The 25,370-nt window shown below is 40.9% G+C and overlaps 3 protein-coding genes and 1 non-coding gene across 4 annotated transcripts in view; 2 read left to right on the forward strand and 2 right to left on the reverse strand.

Moving 5' to 3' along the window:
- Positions 1–3,268: 3,268 nt before the first annotated feature.
- ccdc17 (coiled-coil domain containing 17) lies at positions 3,269–11,180 on the forward strand. The gene is made up of 15 exons (XM_054602943.1): positions 3,269–3,466; positions 3,934–4,038; positions 4,317–4,385; positions 6,680–6,803; positions 7,051–7,189; positions 7,671–7,787; positions 7,939–8,072; positions 8,335–8,457; positions 8,830–8,990; positions 9,129–9,214; positions 9,407–9,622; positions 9,997–10,132; positions 10,532–10,618; positions 10,767–10,882; positions 11,036–11,180. The coding sequence occupies exons 1-15, from the start codon at positions 3,269–3,271 to the stop codon at positions 11,178–11,180; spliced, it is 1,956 nt and encodes a 651-aa protein (XP_054458918.1).
- Positions 11,181–11,884: 704 nt separating this feature from the next.
- nasp (nuclear autoantigenic sperm protein (histone-binding)) lies at positions 11,885–18,798 on the reverse strand. Its single transcript, XM_054602499.1, is given in 16 exon segments — positions 11,885–12,059; positions 12,742–12,870; positions 13,443–13,517; positions 13,631–13,711; positions 13,852–14,003; positions 14,268–14,456; positions 14,801–14,874; positions 15,061–15,131; positions 15,218–15,285; positions 15,545–15,621; positions 15,623–15,953; positions 16,661–16,767; positions 17,261–17,341; positions 17,890–18,003; positions 18,098–18,166; positions 18,591–18,798. Coding segments are annotated over 16 exon segments (1,698 nt in total). The 5' UTR covers positions 18,632–18,798; the 3' UTR covers positions 11,885–12,020.
- A 908-nt stretch (positions 18,799–19,706) lies between these two features.
- On the reverse strand, positions 19,707–19,779 carry trnam-cau (transfer RNA methionine (anticodon CAU)). Its single transcript has one exon. It is a non-coding gene; the product is annotated as a tRNA-Met (tRNA).
- Positions 19,780–23,549: 3,770 nt separating this feature from the next.
- Positions 23,550–25,370, forward strand: part of LOC129095093 (glypican-5-like) — a 44,596-nt gene continuing 42,775 nt past the window's right edge. Inside the window, exon 1 of the mRNA XM_054603469.1 lies at positions 23,550–23,601. Within this exon, the coding sequence (XP_054459444.1) occupies positions 23,550–23,601 (52 nt within the window). The remainder of the gene's footprint in view (positions 23,602–25,370) is intronic.

Below are 25,370 nucleotides of genomic sequence, written 5' to 3' on the forward strand. Positions count from 1 at the left end.
CTACTCCACTAAAAAGCTTACAGGCTCAATGTATTTCAGGGTTTCTGGACTAGTGGGACAGCGTGATGCTGCACAGCCCTGATACAGGAGTAGAGATGGAGCGTTATGTAATTAATACTCCTCCTCCTATGCAGATACAGTAGGCAAGCCTAGAAATCCTGGCCTCAGCTGTAACTGTAGCCCCCAAAACCAGTGACACAGCTCATACGGACTGTATCATTTTAATGACTCTGGCTCCTATATCACTGTGCAGACAATCAGCTCTTGACTCAGCTAAAGTCTTTGCGTACTGTAAAACTGGCATCCAATGTAATATACAGTATCACCAAAACCTCCTCTACAGCCACGCAGCATGCAGAAAATCTTTCTCCCTCTGTCTCACCCACGCACAAATATATATAACATACAGCCCAAAGAAAACCCCCTGTTTACCTGCTATCCCATAATTCACAGTGCTGGCAAGGACAGGTGACCGGCGAAGCCAAAGACAGACAGAGAAAAAGTGACGAGGGGCTTCTCTTACCAACAAATCCCCCTTCTTCAGGAGTCCTCTTCGCTCTCCCTTCAGCTGGCTTCTCCCAGCGCTCCAGCTTTCATCTTTCCAGTAAAGAGAGCGCGGAGGACTTTAAACTATTAGCATTCCTCTTGCGCTTGTGTTTTTCTCTCTCTGTCTCTTCCTCTCTCCCAGATTTCTCCACAGTCTCCGGGGGGGAAGCAGGAGCATCAGTGATACACTGCTGCGCGCTCCGCTGCAGGAGGCTGAACGTCAATCACGCAGGTAACCTAGGGAACCGCTGGGCCCGCCTCCCCCCTCCCCTCCTGGCCAACACCAATTGGTCGGCTGACGGGGAACCAGAAGTCCTCGCAGATCCACAGATGGTAGCCTATACCGAGAGCTGTGGTGGGATCATGTAGAGCCAAACAAACAGTAGTGGATTGCGGTACTTGTGAACTCTCTTTTTCTCTCCTCTCGGTCTCTCTCTTTCTCTCTCTCTCTCTCTCTCTCTGACTTCAGAGCCTACAGCTTTATTTAACAGTTGCTTAGCAACGGACTTGCATGTGTGAGTGTGTGTTGCGGAGCAGGAGGAGAGATGTGGGAGAGAGAAAGGAGTTCAAGCCCTCAGCTCTCTCTGTCTCTCTCCCTCTCTATATCAGAGGTGTGGATGGATGTGGAATATTTAAGCTCTCAGTGGCAGCAGCAGCCTGTCTCAGTGTTATGGAGGCTGATGTTACTTCAGACCAGCCTGATGGCTAAACGCAGCACTGAGAGTTAGTTAACAGGGGAAGCCTTGGAATGAAGGATGTGGTTGAGAGAAAAGTAAGTATCAGTGTTATTTGAGATAAAAGGGAAATGACTCAATTTAGTGTTTAATTATGGTGCATAAAATGCTTCCATCCTAAATGGAGCAGTTGTGTTGCACAACTTTGATAGATTGAATACTCCTTTAAGTCCACATTTAAATTAATATTCCAACCAAAATCTTATCAAAATCAATATTGTTAGAGTATGAAACATAGTTTTCACAGCAGTTACAGATTTAAAATAGGATTGCAAAAGTTCTCAGCTGCAGAAAAACATTGATATCTCAATAAAAAACGCTCAAACCACTTCAACAAGAACCTACACTTCTCTGCTGCTCATACATAAGCTCAATCCAAAAGACAAAAACAAATACCCCTGAATGCACTACTTCCCTCTCAAACATCACCCACAATCCTCCAGCCAAGACAAACGGATTGGTTGGCACAGGTTAGAGTGCCTTCTGCAATGTCATTGGTCAGACCGCCCCTACCCAAACTCAAATAACTACATTAAAAGTTTTAAATATGAAGTACATGGATACAGTTTCAGTTCTATAGTTTCATCTGGAATGCATGTAAGAAGTTACCCTCAAGTATTAAATAAAGACAAATGGGGACAAATACTTGTTGTTACTGCGGTGAAGAAGTTGGCACTACCTTCTGTTTAACAGTAAAGTAGGGCTTGTAAACACTGCTGTCTGCAAGGGGCAGCTTTTTAACTGACGTGAGTAAGGGAGAGATTTTAAAATGTACAAGAAAGTTAAGTTTTGAAGGTACAAATAGATGTTTGTTTTTTCCTCAGTCAAATTCACCACAAGACTTTCTCAGATATAGTCAGGGAAACTGTAACGTGTGTGTGAAGTCCATTTATGTCTGAATGAAGGCCATACAACATTAAAAATTGAGCCGTATTTGCCGGGGGTGGAAACAGACCAATACTTTATCTGCTAAGTATTGTTAAATACCACTTCAGTTTCTTTTGAGTTCTAAGTGTCACATTAACATGTTGCAATGTCAATGAGCTAATTGAGTCATACTTCTGTGATGCGAGTAGCTTTAGGGAGACGTCCGTTTGCCCTCTAGATCGTGACACATTTAAAAAGAGTCTGCAGCTAGATGTGAGAAAATCCTCTCAAAGGAACTGACCCACTAGTCCTTCTAGAGTCCTGTACTAAAAAGCTGTACAGCCAGACTTTCCATTACACAGTCCTGTCATTGAACGCAGCATACGACATGGTATGGAATACATGGTGAGAGGTGAGATTTATCACGCAGGTTTTGTCCGATTATTGTGTGTGTGTGTGTGTGTGTGTGTGTGTGTGTGTGTGTGTGTGTGTGTGTGTGTGTGTGTGTGTGTGTGTGTGTGTGTGTGTGTGTGTGTGTGTTTCTTTTAACGGGTTGTGACCGTGAACATACTCACTGAGACTTCCTCTGCACAACTGCAGTCAGCCTCTCAGAGAGCTCACTGGAGGGTGAGAAAAACATCAGGCAGTCTGAGAATGTTATGAATTTTCAAATGGGTGGAAGAAAACGTATGGGCAGTGTTAATGTGTCTGAGTGCAAAGTGTAGACAAAGGAGAGTTTTTTTCTGTTCGTTTCAGACAGAAAATCCATATTTTAACTGATGAAACACATTCATTACCTCTGCCTATCCTGATATTATAGGATAGGCAGAGGTAATGGGTGGTATGTTTAGAGTAACCTTATCACACCCTGACAACAGGCATGGTGACAGTTACCATTACCAACAAACATACAAGCCAGTAACTCCGTAGTTAAATAACAAACCAAACACGTTTAACAACCTGTGAGAGTACTCTTCTATTAATGTAGAATAATATGATTTTTGGTTGTTTTGTTTATTTTTCCCACAGTATTTTCAGCTTATTAAATTTTCAACCGAAACTTTATTTCAGATCCTGCAAACTTTTTTTTAAATCTTGATAAACACCAGCTCTGATACCAGATGGAGCTGGAATTGATCTGCACAGACTGTAACATGGTGTTTCGCTCCACTGAGCTGCTTGGGAAACATAAAGCGCTGCTCTGCATTGGGAACGAGGTAGGACACCTTCGGGTGCAAAGACGCAGCTCTGAACTTCTCATGAGGGACAAACCTGAATTTCGGGACTCTAAACAGACGAGAATCCCTGATCTCAGTCAGGTAAGTAAGTCCTACTGATGTAGTGAGGGAGAGCAAGGTGTGAGCAGGTTGATAAAGTGAAAGAAGGAAACAAAAGAGGCAAATCATGTGATCAACGTGAGTTAATGTAGCTAAAAAAAATAGCTACATACATTTCTCATGATTTTAGTAGGAGAAGCACATGAAACTTAATAGGATATTGGTTAAAACATGGACTTGCAAACTTCCCACAAAATTGAGAATTGTTGTTGTAGGGAAGTCCCCTTTGCATGTCCATATAAAAAAAATACAGTAAAAATTTGGGGTACGAAATGAGGAGAAAACTGAAAATGAGTGCAAAGTCGATGAATTATAAAGACTAGGATTTATTATTTCAGACAGATTTTTGCACATTCCTGCAGGTGTAAATGATTTAAGGGCCATCTCTGTCATTGATAATTAAGTAACGTAAACAGTAGTAAAAATTGCATGTGTCTTTATGTGTGCAGCTGAGAGCTCACCGAAGGAAAATCCCCAAACCAAAGTTAGCGAGAGCAGAGGGCACGCAAACCAGTCAGACAGAGAATGCTGCTCTGCAAGATCTCAGACATGAGGTAAAACTGAACCCCAACACTACAGCACTATCAAAGGCACTATTGTTTTACCTGAGATAATGAGAACCAACCTGCACTTGCTTTTATGGTCTTTGATTAAAAATGTATGTTTGAATAACATTATGTCAGTCAAGAGACACTGGAAGAGCAACTTCAAAAAGGGATTAAGTAAAGTATTACATTATATAGACATAGAAATATACACTTGTGCATTAAAAAATGATATCAAGGGAAAACTTTAAGATTAAATGTTAAAAATCTGACTTTTGACTTTTCAGTTTCACAAATTGAGGATGTCCATTGAAGAAAATCTGCAAAAATGGTCACAAAGGACCACAGATACTGAGGTGGGGGTTTATGTTTCTATGTGTCTTTTATCAGACTTATCTAAGCCCTTCATACCTGCTGAGCACTTCAAACGATGTCAAGGTGTTTAAGTGTGCATGTTTCTTCTGACGTACTATATTGTAAAATCAGTTAATCTTGAGCCCCAGGGTCCACCTAAACCGGGGGTCAGTTGCGCACATGGCAACCCAAACCCGACAAGTAAACGCAGCATGTAACATATGTGCATATCCACATAATGGGGAGAAGCTCCGCTAAAAAGTCATGATAACCACTCTTACTTAAATGAACACAATTCCAACACAAAGCTACTTAATGAGCATGTATCCAAACCACGCTTGCATAGTGGTATTAGCGATGTTGCTACACTATGTCTTACCTTTGCTATCATGTGATCAAAGGTTGCGTTCACGGGCATGTTAACGCTGCTAATATCCCAATATCTCCGGATCATTTTGTGTTGGTTCCATCCGTTTGTATCATAGACTGTATATACAGATGGAGGACATGACAGCTCCCCAAAAGTGAAGCCCAATCATCAAACACATGTGGAAGTGTTTTTGTTTTTTTCTGATAGGTTTGGTTTTTATTAGCTGCTCTGAAGTAACTAGTTGTGGGAAACTGTAACTTTCCATAACTGTCACGAGTCTGTAAACTCGTTTATGTTTCAATTTGGCCATAAATATAGTGACATTATGGTCAGTTGTTGTGGTCTTTCCAGCCAAACAGTTAGTGTGGCGCTAATACTGCAGCGAGGTGGATCACGCAAATGAGCAGTGTTTGGCTCAGGTGTGTGGGCGTGACCCCGTACGCTACTGCGCAGACTCCGGCTCAAAATGACGTCAAAGTCTCAAGATGGCAGCTCCCTTCTCCGGGATATTTTGGCTTCACTATTTGACTGGAGCATAGGTGTATAAAGAGGGCCAAAGCCATATAAGTAGCTATCCTACTACTACTACTACTACTACAATCCGGCTCTGCCCCATTGACTCCCGCATGCTGCTTTTGCTTTTTAATGATTATAACAGTGAATAAAGACCTACACGCTTTTACAGGAATACTTCTCTTACTTAAATTGTCTTTTGTCTTGACACCAGACAATGTGGTGGTTCACTTTTACACTGTGAACTCTTTATTGTTTTAACCCTTTCATGCATAGAGGTCACTACAGTGGACAGCTATTCAAAGGTTGTTTTCTTGTATATGCATGGGGTTTGATGGCATAGTTGCACATCAGCCACTACAATAGTGCTCACTGTAGTGGCTGATGTGCAACTATGCCATCAAAACTCATGCATATATAAGAAAACAACATTTGAATAGCTGTCCACTGTAGTGACCTCTATGCATGAGAGGGTTTACTTGTTTTCACTGCTGAATTGTCCTTGAAATGCAAAGTGTTTATTTTGTTGACAGTTAGTGACAGTATGGGCTCCATGGTAGCACGGACAGCTTGAAGGAGTAGCAGCAAAGGCTGGGGCTTAGAGAAGTTTCGTTGCGCGTCCGACAGCCTATCCTCAGCATGTAACAAATATGGTCTATGTCTCCATCTGGTGGATGAATCATCTAGCGTGAGCGGTCCAAATAGACCAATGGGTTATGGGTTTATTTTAATGGAAACATGCATGAAGTCTGATTGATTATTTTTCAAAACAAAGCCAAAAGCAGTTTTATCTAGATGGATATAATGCCTATGTTAAATGTAAATTAAAAAAAATGGGTTTTACAGTTACCGGAGAAAATAGCACAGATGGTATCCAAATGGCCAATTTGAAGATTCTGCCTTAACCTGCATCTCCTGAAACCTCACAAATTGGCTCTGCGTCACTTAATTAGCAACAGTCTGCACACAGGTACTGCTCAGATGTTGTGACATGGTTTGCAGGTTTTGGGATGCAACTGCATCATTCCAAAGGGATATTCACTCTAAAAGTGTAGTTTTGTTAGGTGAAAATTTAATCTTGGATTTTGCCTGTGTTCCATCTTCATTTACTCTGACCCAGTAACATGCATACTGATGCTTATACCCCCTTCTGCAGAAATCTCACAAGTGTTACCTTTAATTTGATGCCAAATAAATGTTGTAGTTGCAGATATTAATAAATACAGTATACTCTATTTACACCATTACATACACTATTTATACACTATTTATTTTGGGCTTGCATTTTAGAGCAGGGCCCGTGCCAGAGGTCTGTGGTTCAAGAAAAAAATGTTTTCATTTTGTTCCAGGTTGTAACATCGTTAAGAACCAATTCTATGCATGAGTCTATTAATTTACTAACATCTTCTATAGACGAGTGGGCGTCAGTTTGGTCACAGTGAGAGACTGGAAGAGATGAGGGAAATGACGAAGCTCCACCAGCACCAACTGGCCCTGATACATACTCACAACCAGGAGCTGGAGCAGCAGAGGGACGGTGAGGGAAAAACACAATACATCTCTTGAGACCTTGTAGACCAACTATCCTCTTCAGCCTTTGTGTAAAATGTCATCCTCTCAGATTAACACGCAATGTTGATGTCAAAGATCTCTAAGGCATTGTGAATGTGTGTGTGTGTGTGTGTGTGTGTGTGTGTGTGTGTGTGTGTGTGTGTGTGTGTGTGTGTGTGTGTGTGTGTGTGTGTGTGTGTGTGTGTGTGTGTGTGTGTGTGTGTGTGTGTCAGAGCTGGCCCATCAGATGAGTGTCCTATCCGAGCAGAGCAACACCACTCATCTGGAGAGTGTGCTGATGGAGCTCAGAGAGCAGGAGGAGAGAAACGAGGAGATACTGCAACAAATCTCTGAACACCTCAGTGCATCACAGTAAGTGTGTTCTATCTGTGTAATGATGTGAGTGTTTTATATGTCAGGCTTTTAGAGGTTCTTATCCATACATGACTGTTGAGAGTTCAGCACTGACTGTTGAATTTTGTTAAAACTTGCAACATTTCAGTGTGTCACCACTAACTGTGCTGCCGGAGCAGGAATGGATTAAATGAAGAGTTTATTTAATGTGTTATTGTTGTGGTAAATTATGTCAGATGGAGCATTCAAAAATAAATTACTGCCTCTGTGGTGCTCTGCCTCTAGGATGAATATTTAGTGAAATATGTTGTTTTGTTTCTAGCTGCTGGATGACTCCAAGCATAAATTATGTATTTCGTTATGCCTGGTGGTTCCTCATTGCAACATTTGTGGTAGAATTATTTCCTATTGTAAGGTGGATTACGGATGGGAAACTTTTAATAGAGGCAAAAATATTATCAAATTTAGATTATCTACTGTGTTTATGTTTTCTTTTTAGCGTGCGAGAGGACTCGGTACATGCTAATCAGCCAGATCCATGCAAGAATAAAAAAATGGATCATGACAGCTACAAGCTCATTTCTTCTTCGGATGGCCCTCTCTCTACCCAGATAAAGTACGTACCTACGAAAAACAAGACAGACAGTTTATTTTTATTTTTATGGTTCACACTGAGAAAATCAGGTTATTTAAGCTACATGTGATTATGAATTAGTTCTACTGCGCTGCCTGGTTATATGAGGGTAAATCTGGTCTCTTTGTTGCAGAGCCCTGTGGCAAGCATACATGCAGTCCAGTGGGTCTGATCCAGCCATTGTGGCACAAATGATTGACCTCCAGGTGGAAGCCCGAAGTCTGGAGAATAAACAACCAGCGACATCAAGCGAGTCCGAAAAGAAGAGTGAGACTGAGAGTGATGACGAAAAGAAAAACATAGTACTGTGCTCAGTGGAGCCTTTCCCTACACAAAGTCCATGACTATAAGATGCTGGTCAAACATTTATTTTCGCATGATCCATTAAAGCATGCCAAATGCAAAGCACACACCCCGAATTGAAACAAGATGATTTTAATTCTTGGTACACACTCCAGGCATATGACTTAAAACTGACGGTAAATACAATTTTGGCCCTGAGCCCCATCTCTGTTGTCCTCTTATCCAGAGGTGAAGCCTCCTCGGTGGAGTCCGAGAAGGGAGCTGCTGGCTGTGGAGCAGGAGAACCAGAGACTTGAGGAGGAGATCCTGAGGATCCAGCTGGTCAGGGATCAACACCAAACATATGACGGTTAGAGAGCTCTCACAAATAAAACCTATTTTTTCTTACTGTGTAAAGCAAATGGCAGTTAGCTATGTGTAAGTACAAATTAAGTAGTACATTCAAAACAAATTCTATTCTATTCTATGCTATGTTACATTCAAGAAAAATATGATATTACATAATATAATAAAAAGTAAAACTTAGAAGTGAAACAGAATCCTCCTACAGCTTTATACAGCCTTTAATATAAAAATCCTTCCACCTTGTGTTGTGATACATGCAGCTCTAGGAATTGAATTCATTGTCTGGGAATTTTGTGATCATTATTAATGGTGTAATATGCTTATTTGTTGTGCTGTGTACCAAAAACACAATTAGGGTGGTGGTCTCCTGCCGCAGCGAGTACTGAGCTTGAGCTGATTCAGAGGGAGAACCTCCTGCAGATCGGCAGTTTACAGGCAGAGATGGAGAGAAGCAAAGAGGGTCCCAGGACCATGAAACAGCCTCCGATGCCTCCCCAACTCCGACCCCAGACCCACATTCATGCACCTCTCTCACTGGTAGATCATTTACAGCTGTAGTCACTCACATTTACATGATTTAATTGGCAACTCTTCTGTTTTTTTAGCTCCAGGTATTTTGACATTGTTTGTCTGTGACATAGATTCAGATACTGTACCTCTACGTGTGTCCCTCAGCTCCAGACGAGATCTCTCTCCTCTCCAACGGGAAGATGGATGTCGGGTTCCTTGGACTCTCTGGGTCCGGCCCCCTACGACCCTGCGTCAGTTACATTTTCCACAGCATATCTAATTTGAGTTAGCTGATGGGCTCACATCATGCAGTTATTTGTATAATCAAATCTCTCAAATAGCCCATTGTCAGATCTAAGTAATAATAAAGTGACTGTTTATCATGGTAAATCATCTACTGGTCCATCAATGTTTTAACCCACATTCCTTTCTTGGCGTTTCAGGGCCGGTTTTGTGGTTTTTTACGACCTGATGCTGGGAGTGGATGTCTCTCAGAGGGCGCTGTGCCTGGTGGCAGCTCTTTACTCAGAAGGTCAGGAGGTGGGACCGCCGACTCCCCTTCCACCTGTCCAGTGCCTGTCAGGAGGAACCCTGCCTTACACCCACAGCGCCACCCCTACAAACTACGCCCTCCTGTCGGTCAAACAGCCTGTGCCCAGGTAGAAACAATACCTAGAGAAGAATAGCCACGATTATCAATATATAGAGAGCAGGGCTTTTACTTAAAACATCTGAGGACAAGACTCCAGAACAGGGATTGGCAAATAATAGGATAAGTGTTTTAATTTACCCATGTAAGTAACTAAACATGAGAAAAGTACTATAACTGAGAAGGGGTGGCTATGTGGCCTGAGCTCTACCCCATAAAAACTATCCAGACAACCCTGGCTCATAGTAACACATTAAGTACACTATTATTCCAAAGGGTAGAAACATTCAATTAAGGTTTATTTTCTTGATTAGAATGAATCCGTCAACCCTGATTTTCACAAACAGAAATCTAAAAGTGTCCGTAAACCCTTTCCCCCTGCAGGATCCAGCCATCAGCCTCCCTCTCTCTGGTGGTGGAGGTGCAGACAGCAGGAGATGTGGATGCTCACAGTCAGGAGGTCTTCAAACTGGCATCCTGTGGCTGGACACGGATGGATCTCTTTGACAAATACAACCAGGTAGAAATGTGAACAGGTGATCCAGTAAAGGGAGATCACACAGAGGCACGCCTGTCCTCTCCGAATCTGAAGGAGGAGGAAGCTCAGATGATATCATGCTGTTGATGTTTAGCAATCAAAAACCAGTGGTGTATAAAGGCTCTGGGTCTGAATAGTAACCTCACTGAACTTTCACTCATTTCAAGAACTTTTTTTAAAACCACTCCTACCTGCAGAGGTAATTAATAAATGACTGGCACCAACTGTTACAGTTTATCATTAATCTGTCACAGATTATCATGCAAGCCTAAAATTGCCAGCTGTTATGTTCGCACAGTTTAAACCTCTGGTCCAATTGCACCATTACAGAGTTCTCTGGTTGATAGTAAACGTTATATTTTATCTTCTCTCCACAAACAGCTCCGTAGTGGCCACTGGAGGTTGCCAGTGCGCAATCTGCCTGTTAGATCCTCCTCAAGCCCTGCCCAGCTCAACTCAGTGCCCCAGGTATAAAGACACCAAGGGAATTTTGGTACATAAAAAAAAAAGTTAAACTTCATATGTTTTATTTCTTGCTGATGTACAGTTTTAGTACAGGATGAAGAAAGGAAGCTAATTAGATAACTGACTGTATGTTTGTTTCTGTAAACTTAAGGTGGGCAAAATGGAGCTGTGTGTACGTTTGGTCAACGGACGAGACGCAGATGTTCAGACTCTGGCTAAGCCTGACCCGACTAGCACCGGTCACTATAAATATCCAGCTGTGGTAGGGTGCTGAACCTTGAGGGGAAAAAAAACAATCAAATTACAGAAAAGAAATTGAGTGATCTTTCCAAGGCTTGAAGCATAATATTTCTTGATCTTTTATTTGAAATTAACAAGCTTGAATGTGGTGCCGTTTGTACACCTCGTGTCTCATTACAGGTGTCCTCACGTCCTGCGACTGTCCATGGAAATGCAGCTCTGGCGGTTTCAGCGCCTCAGCTCACAGGATTGGATTAACTCTCCTCCCTTTTTGTCCTACACTGATCACCAAAGGCCTCCACTCACCGAGAGCGGTCAGAGGTGAACAGGACAAGAATGCCATGCAGAGGATCTCTCTACAATCAGGATGTAACATATGAACTGTTGTGGAAGTTTGAATGAGGGCTCCTCACTACGCATTTACCTTTTTGCGGCATTCAAAATGTGCAGGGGTCTACAGTAAAAGCAAAGTTATTAAAGACAATGTGTAGAAGCACATTGTTGGAAAATAGTCCAACGACTTTGACAGTGTTGAGTGTTAAAAGTACATTTTTACAAGTGCTTTAAGTTTGTTAAAATGGCACATTTAGCTGCAACGTAGCAACATGAATTTGTCAATGAATTGCTTGGTCTATAAAAATGTGGGAATAGTGAGCTACAAAAAAACTTTTCAAACCTTCTAAGATACTGAGAGAACCAAATAAGGATTCCCCCCCCTATTCAATATGGAGCCACTAATCATTGCAGGTCTGTAGCACCTGTTCCTAGGTTAGAGTAATTATATGAATTTAATATTTTAAGTCATTTAACAATCTCAAGATTAAATATTTAAAGAAATACTTGTGGCAGCACCATGTCCTAACTCAAGATATTCAGAGGGTCATTTTTCAGTGTGGGAGTCCAACGATCGGTGAGCGAGTCATTTCTTCTAAAATCGGAATAAACCGACATGAAGTGAAGTCTAAAGAATTCAGTGATACAAACTTAAATCTGCAATTATTTTTATTAATTTTTTTTTTTTTTTTTTTTTACTACAAGTATACAAAACTGGACAGACAAAAATCTATGAAAATGATCTTATTTACAAAAACAAAAGTGTTGAAGGTGGCGGGGCTGGAGAGGCATGCTGTGCTGGTTTCGAAGATCAGGAAAGAGACGAGGACGGTCACGCTGACGACCCGACAGAGGCTGACTGGGTGGCAGACTACAGGAAACAAGCAAGAAAACAAAAACACTTAACAATCACAGAATAGAAGATTTAGTGCTACGACCATCATCTCACCATTGCAGTTTTTTTTTTTTTTTTTTTTTAAACAAGTAGAAATTGAAAACGCTTACATACTGCAAAAAGACAACATTTCACAGGAATGAGAATTCAACAGCAGTAAAACAATGCTGCATATCTAGTTACAAGTACTCTGAACAGTATTTGCTTCTATACAGATAAAAGCCACCACAAATTAATTTGAGGAAGTAATTTTGGAGAAAAAAGAAAAAAGCCTGGTCACTTTTAGGTCTTGTGAAAAGACCTGCAACGGGCCAAAGATGCATTTTATATCCAGTGTTTAGCACCAAGTTACACAGGACTCCTCCCAACTGCATTGTAGACATGCATGTTGTTTCGAGTAGGCTTTATGGAGGTACATTCCCTCCAGAAGTGCAGACTGCAACACGGTCAGCTTTTTCAGATGACTTGCATGTACTGAAAAACAACCAGAACCCAACTGGGTCTGGACCTCCAACAAAAGCCATATGCAAGTAGCAACTACTGCACATTGGGGGCATCTTTTCCATCCAAGCAGAGCAACATCGTCACAGCACAATCTCTTCTTGGGAGTGCCGTCCTAGAAACGCATCAGTTCATAAGACATGAGCCCATCACTCGCCTCCTGTGATTTTCCCTCCTGGACTCCATTGCCGTTGCTGGCACTAGAGTCAGCGCCATTAACTGTGGCTTCTTGTTTCACTTGTTTAGCCTCAGTGTCCTTTACTGGGCTCTCCTCCTCTGGTTTCCTCTGTGTAGAAACATAAAACCGGTCAAAAAAGGGAGAGGGAACAGAAGACTGAACGCTTCTGTGCAGGACTGTATCCAATGCAAACATTTAACAAAAAAAAAAAAAAAAAAAGTCACGGTCACAACATTCGAGTGCAGCATGCACACAATCTGATGATCTCAAAGCTGAATTAAAAGCATTAAGCTGATACGCCAACGCAACCACCTACACACATGCCACAACTACAATAAAAAAAATTTAATAAAAAAGTTAACCAACAGAAGTCACACTTCACACAAAAGCTAAAGATTTGCATTAGCAGAAAGACACAACATCCCTATCACCAAAGCAGGCAAGCACATGGACTTTCCAATTTAAATGACATTGCCAGTCTCAACATACAGATTATTAAACAGACAGTACTGAGTCAGCTCTCAGGGATTTTATTCCTAGATTATTAAATTGTTGTGTTTCAGTAGGTGGCATAGACGGCAAAATCATGACATGTTGGGCCTCTGAGCCATCAATAGTGCGAAATTGGCAGAAATCGAGATGAGAAAACAAACTGGGGAGAGGAGATTAGTGGGCCTCACCTTTTTCCTGACGAGGTGGGAGATGTTCGAGACTGCTTTGGAAGACGAGCCGCTGTCAGACGGTTTGACTGGGATCTGAAATAGAAACGTCATGTTTGCTTGGATATACCCTGTAAGGCATTCAGTCGTGGATAACTGTAAGCACGGTATAAAAAGAGTTTTAAGATGCACTCCTACAATGTCCTTACCTGGCTGGCTGTGGCAAATGCTGAAGATGAGGAAGGGCCGCCATTTTCACATTGGAATGCTGATGAGGTTGAGGCTCCGCCCTGCAAGAGGTTAGTCGGTTAAACGGGAGCTGATGTTTTGTTGGGTTTGGTTTTCAAAAATATTCCCTAGTGTTAAGAGAATGGTTCCAACTTGAATGATTTCCACCATTGAGTTACATGTTGTTGTCCTGTGTACTCACTAGTGTCTGCTGGATGGCCTGGGAGGCAGCGCTAGCGGTTCTCTGGCTTTCCTTGGCATCCTCCACCTTTTCCCTGATGTCTGGCAGAAGCTGCTTCAGCTCCTCCATCTCGTTCTTCTCTTCTGCAGCCCCAATCGCCTCCTGCAACATGGCTGTACAAAGACAATGACTGTTAAGTTCAACAAACGCATGAAAAAACAGGTTCAATGCAGACATTCTGCTGACACAATGGACGAAGTACTTAGTTTAAAAAAAAAAAAAAAAAAAAAAAAAAAAAAGATAAAAACTCCCAGCAATCTGTCAGTCACCTCATTTATGACAATTAAAAAAAAAAAAATGGAATGGCACTTAACACAAAAGGGTAAGTGCACAACAAAGCGGCAGCTATGACAACGTTAGAGAAAGAAAACTCTTACCCAGTCGGGTCTCGATGACTTTTATGGAGCTGTTGTAGTGCTGGATGGCTTGGCTGTACTGATCCATGTAGCACAGTGTCGTGGCGACATGGTAGTGGGTCTCAGCCAGCAGACGACTGTGGGGCGGCAGGTGCTTGAGCTGCAGAGCGAGACACTCCTGGAAGTCTTCTAGCGCCTGAGGATAGTTGCCTGTGGAGGGGACATGTCTGACTCAGAATTTGGACAATAACGTCATATTTATTTTTGCTCTGAAGTGGTACTAGGAGACACTCGGGGATAGATGTTCAATGATTAGCAACGATTTACAACACTAGTGTGTGGGAGTCATTCGTCTGTCGCAGTTTTAAACTGAATGTAATCGTTTAGCGAGAAACTCAATAATCTGCAAAACACAGACTGACTCAGGATTAAGCAGCAACTATTAGAGGGGTGAATAACAGAAAACTCTCGTGATGGGAGCTACCACACGAAGTTATGGTAGAATAATGTAGTTTAATTCAGAATATAGTCTTTGAGAGAACAAAAGAAAATACCTGACTCAGCACTGACTTCTCCAAGTTTCAGATATGCCTGGGCTGCCATCAGCTGGTCGTCTTTGCCTTCATTTCTTTGGGGGATCAATAAGAAATCTACTGTTAGACCATTTTACTGCACATCATCTCACGTTCTCAAGCAAGGTCCTCATTCACATTATAAAATAAACATGTCTCCCCACTGCTTGAACTCAGTAAGAGTCATCTATATGCAGATTGACTGGTTTCTTAATCCACCATTAGCTTCATCATGCCCTTACCTTTTGTAGATGACTTTAGCGACCTCCAGCATCTCCCACGCCAACTGCAAATTCCCAACTTCATCTTCCTCCTGAAAAGATGATTAAGGCATACATCAAAATAAAAAAAAAAACATTCCTAATCATGTCAAGGGGACTTTCACGTATGGGCCCTCACCTTATCCTGTCCATTTTTCTCTCCATCCTCATCATCATCGTCATCATCATCATCGTCGTCATCATCACCTGTTGACATACCAGAAGGATAATTACAGAGAGCCAAGTAATCATTTTTTCTATGATGTGACTAAAGTGGTAAATTAAGGCAAATGTGCAGAAGGAAAATTAAAGCTAAGAGATTTCCCTTGAAGTGCAGTGAAGGCGTGCGCCAGTAAGCTTCCCCTTTCGTAATACCCGTTAATGTGGCCCGTTTGATATCAAGAAACACCAAAATTGTGCACCACCGCTCCACACAAACAGTGCTCTGTATGCAAAGATCTACTGCCCTCTGGTTCCTCATTGTCCTGTTCAGCCTCTGGCTTGGAGTCCGTGTCTTTACCGCCGGTCTTCTGCCCCTTTTGAATCCTCTACCTTCTCTAGCGCATCTTCTTTTACAGGAGACGCAGTCGGACTTTCCTCCAGACCGTTCACCGGAGCAACTGGGCTCTTCTCAACTCCATTCACCTTAGCTTTTTGAACTGAACCGTTTTCTTTGTTGCTCACAGGGGTATTTGAGGGTTCCTCTGATCCATTCAGATCATGTTTGCCTGGGAACTTGACAACACCGTTTTCTTTTTTCACCTGAGTGTCGCCCTCTCCATCCTCAGACTCCAGCTTGGAGTCAACCGCCTCAGTTATCTCCTTCTCTGCCATTGCATCATACACCTGCATGCGTAGCTCATCTCTAGTTTTTTCTGCACCAGAGTGGCATTAGGAAAATGGGTTCGCATTAGATAGTTGAACTGACCATGGCATTAGTCTTCTTCTTAATGCTGCATTTGTAAATTGTTGTTTGGCGTCCTACCTGCAAACACTGGCATGTTTACTAATGTAACTGTATTTACAGGTCAGCTGATGCCATGCTGGGATTTAAGATAAAACACTTTAGACAAACTAGCAATAAACACAAAATGGCCATGAACTAGAACCATTAATTACACATGCCATATTACTGAAGTAGAGGGCTGTTTTTGTTTATACTTGTTTATCATAACTTAAAGCCTTTTTTCTGCAGCTGTCACATCTCTGCTCGGTTGTGAAATGGACTGGGTTGCAGAAATTGTTAAATGTGTGTGACATGTAGAAATTTGTTAGATTATCCATTACATTTGAGGTTTGATTTGAGTGAAAAAAAAAAAAAAAAATCGAAAATGTTTCTTTAAATACTTGATCACCTGTTTTGTACCATTTCAATGTAATACTGTAACAACTTAAAAACATATAGGCTCACATTGCCTGACTTCCAGAATGAACACTTAGACTCTTGTTGAACACCAACAAGAGTCTAAACATCTGAAGATAACCATTTAAAATGAATTCTGAACCCATCCTCTGAATCAGTCAACCTTTTTTTTTTTTTTTTTTTTTTTTTTCTCCATCCTGACACACACGATTTACTGACCATCAAGATTGTTGGCACTCTCAACATTTGAGCTGTTAGGCTGCTCCTCTTCCTCAGATTCTTCTGGGACTCCCTCCAGGGCATTACCAAGGACACTGTTCTCCATCCTGAACAAAACAGAGTGGAAAACAGGTTAAGCCCAAAAATAGTCACAATATCTGATTTTCATGACACAATTAGCGTGGCTAAAATAAATGATGATAATTTTTTTGTTTATTAGGCCATCAGTCAAATTAATCTTAAACGTTATTGTGCGTTTCGAATTTTTTGGCAGTCTGTAACCACAACTGTATGTACATTTCTATGTATACAAGTATAAAAATAATTAAAGGAGGTGGATTATCATGCTAAATATTTCCTTTTTAAATATCGTTATCATTAATGGCAGTTTATCGCAACACCCCTACTCTGAACCCTATTGTCTAGTCAGCACTATGCTTTTGTGCAGTCAATGCTAGAACAAGCAGGCAAAAAAACATTAAAACAGACTATTACAAAAGGGATAAAACACTGAATCAACTTTGTTTCAATTGTATAGTAAAACCATCTAATCAGAGTAGGATTACGTTTTTAAAAAGGTGAGCAATGATGTAAACCAACCTGGCCAGCTCCAGAAGGGACTTCCCACACAGGAAGAAGGCCTCACCACACTCTTCTGCAGTGTCCCCGTATTTTGCAGCCCTGGCAGAAAGACAACACACAAGAGTTGAGGAGCAAGTTTTGCACCAGGTGATGATCAAGGTACAGTTTACATCACATAATGAAAATCACACTACTGGAACACAGTGAAGAACTAATTCACAAATTTGAACAAAAGTTATTATGCATATCAGACTAAATACAAATTAAAGGATAAAGAAGTCATCAGAAAGCATACACAGTAAGTGAAAACCACAGATTAATAACACAATCCAGTGAACTAAATAATCAATATAAACAGGATCAATATCGTTCCCGTGTTGAGACAGTCACCCAGCCCTTTAACATACAGTACCAGTCAAAAGTGTGGACACACCTTCTCATTCAATGTTTTTTCTTTATTTTTAATCTACATTGTAGATTAATATTGAAGACATCCAAACTATGAAGGAACACATGTGGAATTATGTGGTAAACAAACAAATGCTCAACAAACCAGAATATGTTTTATATTTTAGATTCTTCAAAGTAGTTGAATGAGAAGGTGTGTCCAAACTTTTTACTGGTACTGTATATTGAGTTGTACTCACAGCATGCTGCAGGCGTCCTGGAAGACACTGACAGCAGAAACTACATCTCCCATCACTAGATGTCTGTTCCCTGTGCCGATCAGCTTCTTTGCCTCCTCTGCGACGTCAACTGAGCTGCAGGGGGGAATAAAATAGACACGTAAATAAAATATAAAAAGCCAATGTTGAATACAAAAGATGAAGCGCAGATTCTTAACTGGACACTCACCTGTCTCCAGCAGCAGCAGCAGCTGATGAAGAGGAGGAGGAAGAGGAGGAGCACGGCTTCTCCTCCACACTGCGAGAGTAAAGAGAGACTTTAGTTAAAAAAGCAAACCCGACCCTAGTCTGAAGAACAACGAGGCAACACACCTTACTGTCACTGTTGAACTATAGCATTGTGTTGGACACGTTTCTGTCGCTGCGCCTTGTTGTTGTTAGCATTGTATCCTAATGACTGTTAGCCAGCTAGCTAGCACCGACAGAGGAGGAGGGTAGCTGTGTTTGTTAGCAGCCGCCACCAAGTACTGGTCACCAGATCTTTAGCTTCACAAGCAAAGGCATTGATTTAGCTAACCTAAAACGTAACTGTCACGCACACTGTAATAACGTGCTAACCACGCCAGGTCGCCGACGTTGTCCGCGCTGTGTAGCTTAAGCTAGCTGGCCGTGCCGTGCCGCTCCGTGCCGCTCCGTGCAGAGGAAACACAAGCGTCTCTTACCTCCCGGAGCTCGACGCGGCGGCGGACGTTTCCTCCGGCATTTCTTCTTTCAGGACGCTGACAGAGACAATGGAGGGAGACAACACAAACGGCGTGGTGTCCAGTGAACAAAGTGCAGATGTACCTCCTCTGACAGGCTTTGTTGGCGCGCTTAAATAGAGAAAAGAAGGGCTCCCTATTTCCGCTTAACTTGGGACGCGGGAGATTGGAGTTAAAGGGGCCGCAGCAGGAGGCGTTCAGGGCCCGTAGGAAAAGAGGAAGAAGGCCTACGGAAACATTACGCTGTTACAGCTTAGACACACAAAAACACATTATACGCGTACTGATAGGCACACAAAAATGTGATTATTTCGATTTATGTTTGATTCATTTTTCAATAAATCAGTCCTTTAAGACGGTAAATGGTTATTTATAAAATCTGCTCCAGATACCAGTCAAAAGTTTGGACACCTTCTCATTCATTTTTCTTTATTTTTATTTTTCTCTACATTGTAGATTAATATTGAAGACATCCAAACTATGAAGGAACACATATGGAATTATGTGGTAAACAAACAAATGCTCAACAAACCAGAATATGTTTTATATTTTAGATTCTTCAAAGTAGTTGAAGGTGTGTCCAAACTTTTGACTGGTACTGTATATCTATTCTTAAAACAGATTTCACTTGTTGATGTTCATCAGAAATTAGTAAGTAAATTAAATCTAAAGCTCTGTCAAACCCCTGTTAAATGACTACCACCTTTACGCTCATGCAATCTGTTTTATTTAGGAATTTCATGTTTGCAAGGGGGTAAATATGCTTCATCAAGTGTGAGACACCTCTTGAGAGTTAAGGGTGATATTGCATTAGACTGAAGGACATTAACCTTGTTGTCCTATAACTCCACAACAATTATATGACGTTAAACTAGAATAATTAACACTCAGTAATTAAGTAATACAAATATTGTTCACAAATATATATATACATTTAAATTGGTGCAACTTTGAACTGGAAAATCAGTGTAACGTCCATCAGTAACGTAAGAACCCCCTTTCTTATGTCAACATTTTGACGAAAACAGGCTATGTTCTTCCTACTTTCCAAAACGGTATCGTGATAAAGAAAAGACATGCCCCGTGTGAGGCTCGAACTCACGACCTTCAGATTATGAGACTGACGCGCTGCCTACTGCGCCAACGAGGCCACGGAGTCAAGTAGAAGGCCTGGAAGTTTTTGTATACAAACTATGAAATATAAAAATATAAAATGAGCATACTAATTATAAGACGTGTTTAAAAGTCCATACCCTGGTTCGACATGACAAAGAATGAGTTACTCGCGGAGTAAAAGCTGTGGTTCACTGACTGTTCTGACGAATCGTAAAGTTTCACTCCTTTTTGTTTCTGTTTCCAAGAATTGACCAATCAGACGCCACACAAGTGAAAACCAATCACAGTTTCATGTCATGACCAATTATAATCGGTTGAACTACCAAGAATGGTGCCAGGAGAAATGAAATGAAAATAAAGTCCTTTGTGCGCCGTTGATCATCAGACTGCCATCTACTGCTTTATTTCTGTCTCGACGTTAAAATATTATAATATGAAGTTAAATTATGGAAAACATGTTATTCATTGTGGTCGAGAGCCAGGAAGCTAGCAGGCTTATTACTGAAAATGTCAAAAGCTTGTAACCCAACTTTAGTTAGCTGAAGCAAGCTGAAGTTGCAAACAATTCTACATTTATAACCAACTAGTTTTGCAAACCACACGCGATTTTTGATTAGAATCATCTGTTAACAAGAAGTTTGTAAAAAAAAATCAAGAAGTTTTGGGTGACACGGGATTCGAAACGATGATCGACAGTCACACTTTGCATGTTAGTCCCTCTCTATTTATAGCAATGATAGCCCGATGCCTCTCCGTCAGCACCTAAGTTACCTGTTAACATAGCTCCCAAACTAACCTGTCTGTTGATGACACTAGCGAGCTTAAGGGGTCACTCTGGATGAGGGGACCTCAACTGAAACAGTCTGCCACCTACTTTTACAGAGTTACTTTAATCTACTAACTTATTCATTCATTTGCAATAAAGTTATGCACGATGAACTAAAATAAAATTAAATCCTGGTAACTTCACTGTCATGTAACATTACTGGACACATGTTTGTAACCTAACATTCACTTAATGACTGAGCATTAACATTACTTATTTCAAAAAGCCTCTTTGCATCACTCCCTTGATAATTCTTAACTTTTGACTCATAGTGATTCTGGGATGGTACCTGCTGGGTTTCTTCGAAATCCAGTTTTTGTGTGCTTTATTGTGGTTGAAAATGCCCTGAGATATGCAGCAAAGACTCTCATAACCATGCTCACAACAAGATATGTCTCAACATTGAATGTTTCCGTATATTGAACTCTTTCATTCTGGTAGAATTGCCATTGCCATGAAGGCAGAGCAATATGCTGGGAAAACTCCCCAGCAGTCTACCACCATCCAGCACACTTCTACTTCCTTTCACCGCTCCCTCTTGTTTAGGAATGTGCCCAACTAGTAAAGCCTGACCAATGCTGTAAAAAGGCTGGTTTCCTCCCTCAAAGCCAAACCTTGTAAACAAACAGTTATTTGTATTACACAGTATTTTTTTATATTTAGTATTTATTGCTGTTCAACCCTTTGTCCTGCTTGTTGTTGTTTTTTTTTAACTTTGAATCAGGCTTGTGCAAGGCCATCACCCAGCCTCACCCATCTGACTGTTTCCATTGATGCAGCCACCCACCCACCCACGCCCAGCCCTATGGGTCCACTGAGCTGGATGACAGCACACTGCCGGCAGAGGCAGCTAGGTTGGAGGAGGAACATTTGGTAGTACGTACACAATATATTTATTGCTGTCAAATTTGCTGGTCTGTGTGAGTGGTACTGGTGATGTTCATTTCTGTTTTTGTTTCCTTTCCAGGGGCAATAAAGTAAAGCGAAGTAAAGATAATTTACATATCTTTATTTATTTGTTCGCATCTGAACTGGTTCATCCCAGGTAATTATTTGAATAATTTTTGTATCCCATACTTAGATTTATTTATACAATAATGAATAAATCATTATGAGATTGAATTCATTTTAAGAAAAGCCTCTGAAGACTTTTCTCTATATATTTTTTTCTATTTCTAAATTTACTTTACTGATACACTGGCAAGTGACATCTTCTCTCAGACTATTCTTTTGGGTGGACGGTGTAGGTTTGTCATAGAGCATGTGAACACACACACACACACACACACACACACACACACACACACACACACACACACACACACACACACACACACACACACACACACACTTTAATTGAAAACCTGCTCCTTGTGAAATGCCCTAAAGCCCTATGGAAAACTCTCCTCAATGCTCTTATCTCTCTCTCTCTCTCTCTCTCTCTCTCTCTCTCTCTCTCTCTCTCACACACACACACACACACACACACACACACACACACACACACACACACACACACACACAGCAGAACGAGAGAGAAATGGTTTAACATTATTACAGTTCAGCCGCAAGGTCAGTGAAGAGGCATCTGTCTTCCTCACTCCTCACCTCACTCTGTCTTTAGCTGCCACAGCATAAAACCAAAAATGTTCTTTCACCCATGAAGTTGACTTTGTAGAAGAAAGAAAGACTAACAGGCAGGTGACAAAAAGGTCACAACCGATAGTCTTTGCAGCACCCAGCCTCCAGTTCCCCCTCAGCTAAACACTGTTAGCATGTTCACCCTTGTTAGGACTGTTGGTGCTGTTAGCATTGTTAGCTACAACCCACTGGACAAATCAAAATAGTTCCCTAGACTTAACCAGTTAGGCTTGTTTCCTAAACCAAATCATTTAATGACAGAAAGCCCTGGAGGCACATCTTCAACAGGAAAGGTGCACATTCAGAATGTTTATGTTAATAAGGACTACAGTACCAGTCAAAAGTTTGGACACACCTTCTCATTCAATGGTTTTTCTTTATTTTTATTTTTATTTTTTTCTACATTGTAGATTAATATTGAAGACATCCAAACTATGAAGGAACACATATGGAATTATGTGGTAAACAAACAAATGCTCAACAAACCAGAATATGTTTTATATTTTACATTCTTCAAAGTAGTTGAACGAGAAGGTGTGTCCAAACTTTTGACTGGTACTGTACATGACAATTGTGGTTGTTTTTTTGAAAAAATGACTGTGCTATGACCCAAAGTGACCAGCGGGTGGCGCCCGTGTTCCACCACCAAACAGCATTTCCCGTCTTATTCCGCTTCACTCACAGCTATCAGTCAAGTTTAATGGACTTTATCCAGAGAGAGGCAGCTGCTGTAAACTATATGTGAGAGCTATAACGTGGGTAAAAAAACAACAACAACAACAACAACACAATCAATAAACACATGGCTCATGACCACATCATTTAGTGAACTGGGAGTAAATTGCCTTTATTCCTCATGATTTCTATGGCAAAGTATGCTCTTATTGTATTCTTTTTTTCTTCCCCCCCCCACACTGAAATAAGTTATTGTTAACATGACGATACTGGCTGTATAGCAGACACGTTTACAACCGACATAGTATTTATAGGTATGTTTGAGTGGCCATGTCAATTAAGTGATTGAGCTGGAGTGAGAGAGAGAGTGAGAGAGAGAGGAGGGCTCTGAGTGTGACAGTGGTTCTCCACACACACTTTAACTCTCTGCAGATGAAGTTTTCAGTCAAACTGCATCGCGGGACTTCTTTTTTTTTTGTACCATTTCATATTTAACCATCCAGACTCTTTATCTCCTGACCTGACATGTGGCGATGTTTCGTGCAGCCCTACACAACGTGGACTTGCTTTGGGTGATTTTGTTTTATTTTGTTTTTCTACCGAACACCGGCTGTAGATCAGCCGACGCGGACAGCAGCTGTCATGAGGTGAAGACAGCCTACATGATGCGCCAAATAGGCCCGGTGGAGCTGGTGCCAGACAGGCCGGGAACAGGTCAGTCAGTCCCTTTGGAGGTATCATGTTAGAAATACTCCAGGATCAACACGAAATACACAGAGGAGGGGGGTGTATATGAGTATTTACAGTATCATTTTGAGCTAGTCGAACTTTACTTGAGTGTTTCAATGTTGTGCTGTGCTTTATTTTTTTACTCCACAACATTTACAAGGCAATATTGTACATTTTACTCCATTACAGTTATTTGATAGCTATTTGCACATTACTCTGCAGAGCTAGATTTTGAACCATTTAAATTACAATGCAGTGTTTTGAATTGAACTGTACGGAGCAGTATATAAAGTAGTAAAAAAAAATTAGATCAACCTAGACCAGCTTCACAACATCAAAATGTTAATGATCAAACAATGTAATGTATCATAATATAAGAGACAGATTGGGCGATTTTGCGGCTTAATGACTGCTTTTACGTACATTTTGTTGATAATAGGCTTAATAGTGCGTTATTTTCATTGAAGGACTTGTAATGAAGTATTTTTTTTTTTACAATTACTGGACATATATAAGATCCATACTGCTGTCCACAGTACTATACAGTATTATAAAGATCTCTATGGATAAAATACATAAATGAGTGTGAACTTTCTGTTGACTCTCACACACTTGCATTTTCATTTAATATAGTCAGGCTAAACTTAGCAACTTTCCTGAGCTCAAAATAATTTAGAAACTGCTATGTTCTCCTTTTATATGACCAAAATTAAAAGTGAACAAACTATGAGATGTTTCATACTTGCTGTGTCCTGTAGCCCACGCAGGTTTTAAACCCTTTAGAAATAAGGTATCTTCACTGTACAGCATGCAGAGAGAGAAGCTATTTCTGTTGCAAACTTACATTAACTGTCCGCAGCACTGGTATAGAGCTCTTGAAAGCCTACTTGGCTATAAGTGGTGGTGTTAAAAATGTTGTTTTTTAAATGTTAATGCTCATGTGGGATGTCTCTTTGCATAATATTTCAGTCCTGCACTGAGGGAGCAGACAGTTATTGAATGATGGTGGATGATACAGAAATTGAGTTTACAATCTTTATTTTCTTGTTATGTTGACATGTCGTCACCTTCCTAAAATAATGGCCTAAGTAATTTTTTGACAAAAATGATTTTGTTGCCTAAATCATCTCCTCATGATGCTGGCCACCTCTGGTAAAATTGCCTACATCCTCAGTTAAACAGATCATGCGATTCTACCCCTGTAGTATAATGGCCTATGTCAAGAGTGTGAGCCGTTTTTCTTTGTGTTTTCTGAAAAACCTGAAAAGATTACTTGGGCCATTATTTTAGGAAGTTGACGATATGTGATTTGTCTCCTTGTCATAATTAGGTAGTTCATGAAAATGCACATTAATCATATGTTAACAGTCTTGTCATAATCAGCCGACATAAGGAAATCTGTGCCAAACGTCAGCTGCAAAAGAAAAAACAATCTCTGCTTAATCTGTAAAACACTCTTTTGGGGATCAGCAGTTTGCCTGTGGCTGATCACACACTTAGTTTTTATCTGCCAAATTAGATGTAAGACACTGTAGTTACTGTTCCTACAATATCACTGTTGCTGAGGAACCGATGTGGGCTTGTGATTGTTAACAGCGAATTAGTGATAGTGGTGACCTTTGCATTTTCAGGCAGAGATGTCTGCTCATTGTAGACGGTTACACCAGTAGAATCTTAACACAACATCGCTGTACAACACAGTCTTCTGATCATGTGTGGCCAATGAATGAATTACCTTGAGATAGATGTCATTG

This window comes from Anoplopoma fimbria, chromosome 8, assembly GCF_027596085.1.
Source record: "Anoplopoma fimbria isolate UVic2021 breed Golden Eagle Sablefish chromosome 8, Afim_UVic_2022, whole genome shotgun sequence".
Lineage (NCBI taxonomy): Eukaryota > Metazoa > Chordata > Actinopteri > Perciformes > Anoplopomatidae > Anoplopoma > Anoplopoma fimbria.

Coding starts and splice junctions, on each gene's coding strand:
- ccdc17 (XM_054602943.1), top strand. CDS start 3,269: ATGGAGCTGGAATTGATCTGCACAGACTGTAACATGGTGTTTCGCTCC. Junction 3,467..3,933: donor GAATCCCTGATCTCAGTCAG/GTAAGTAAGTCC, acceptor TTATGTGTGCAG/CTGAGAGCTCACCGAAGGAA. Junction 4,386..6,679: donor AAAGGACCACAGATACTGAG/GTGGGGGTTTAT, acceptor CATCTTCTATAG/ACGAGTGGGCGTCAGTTTGG.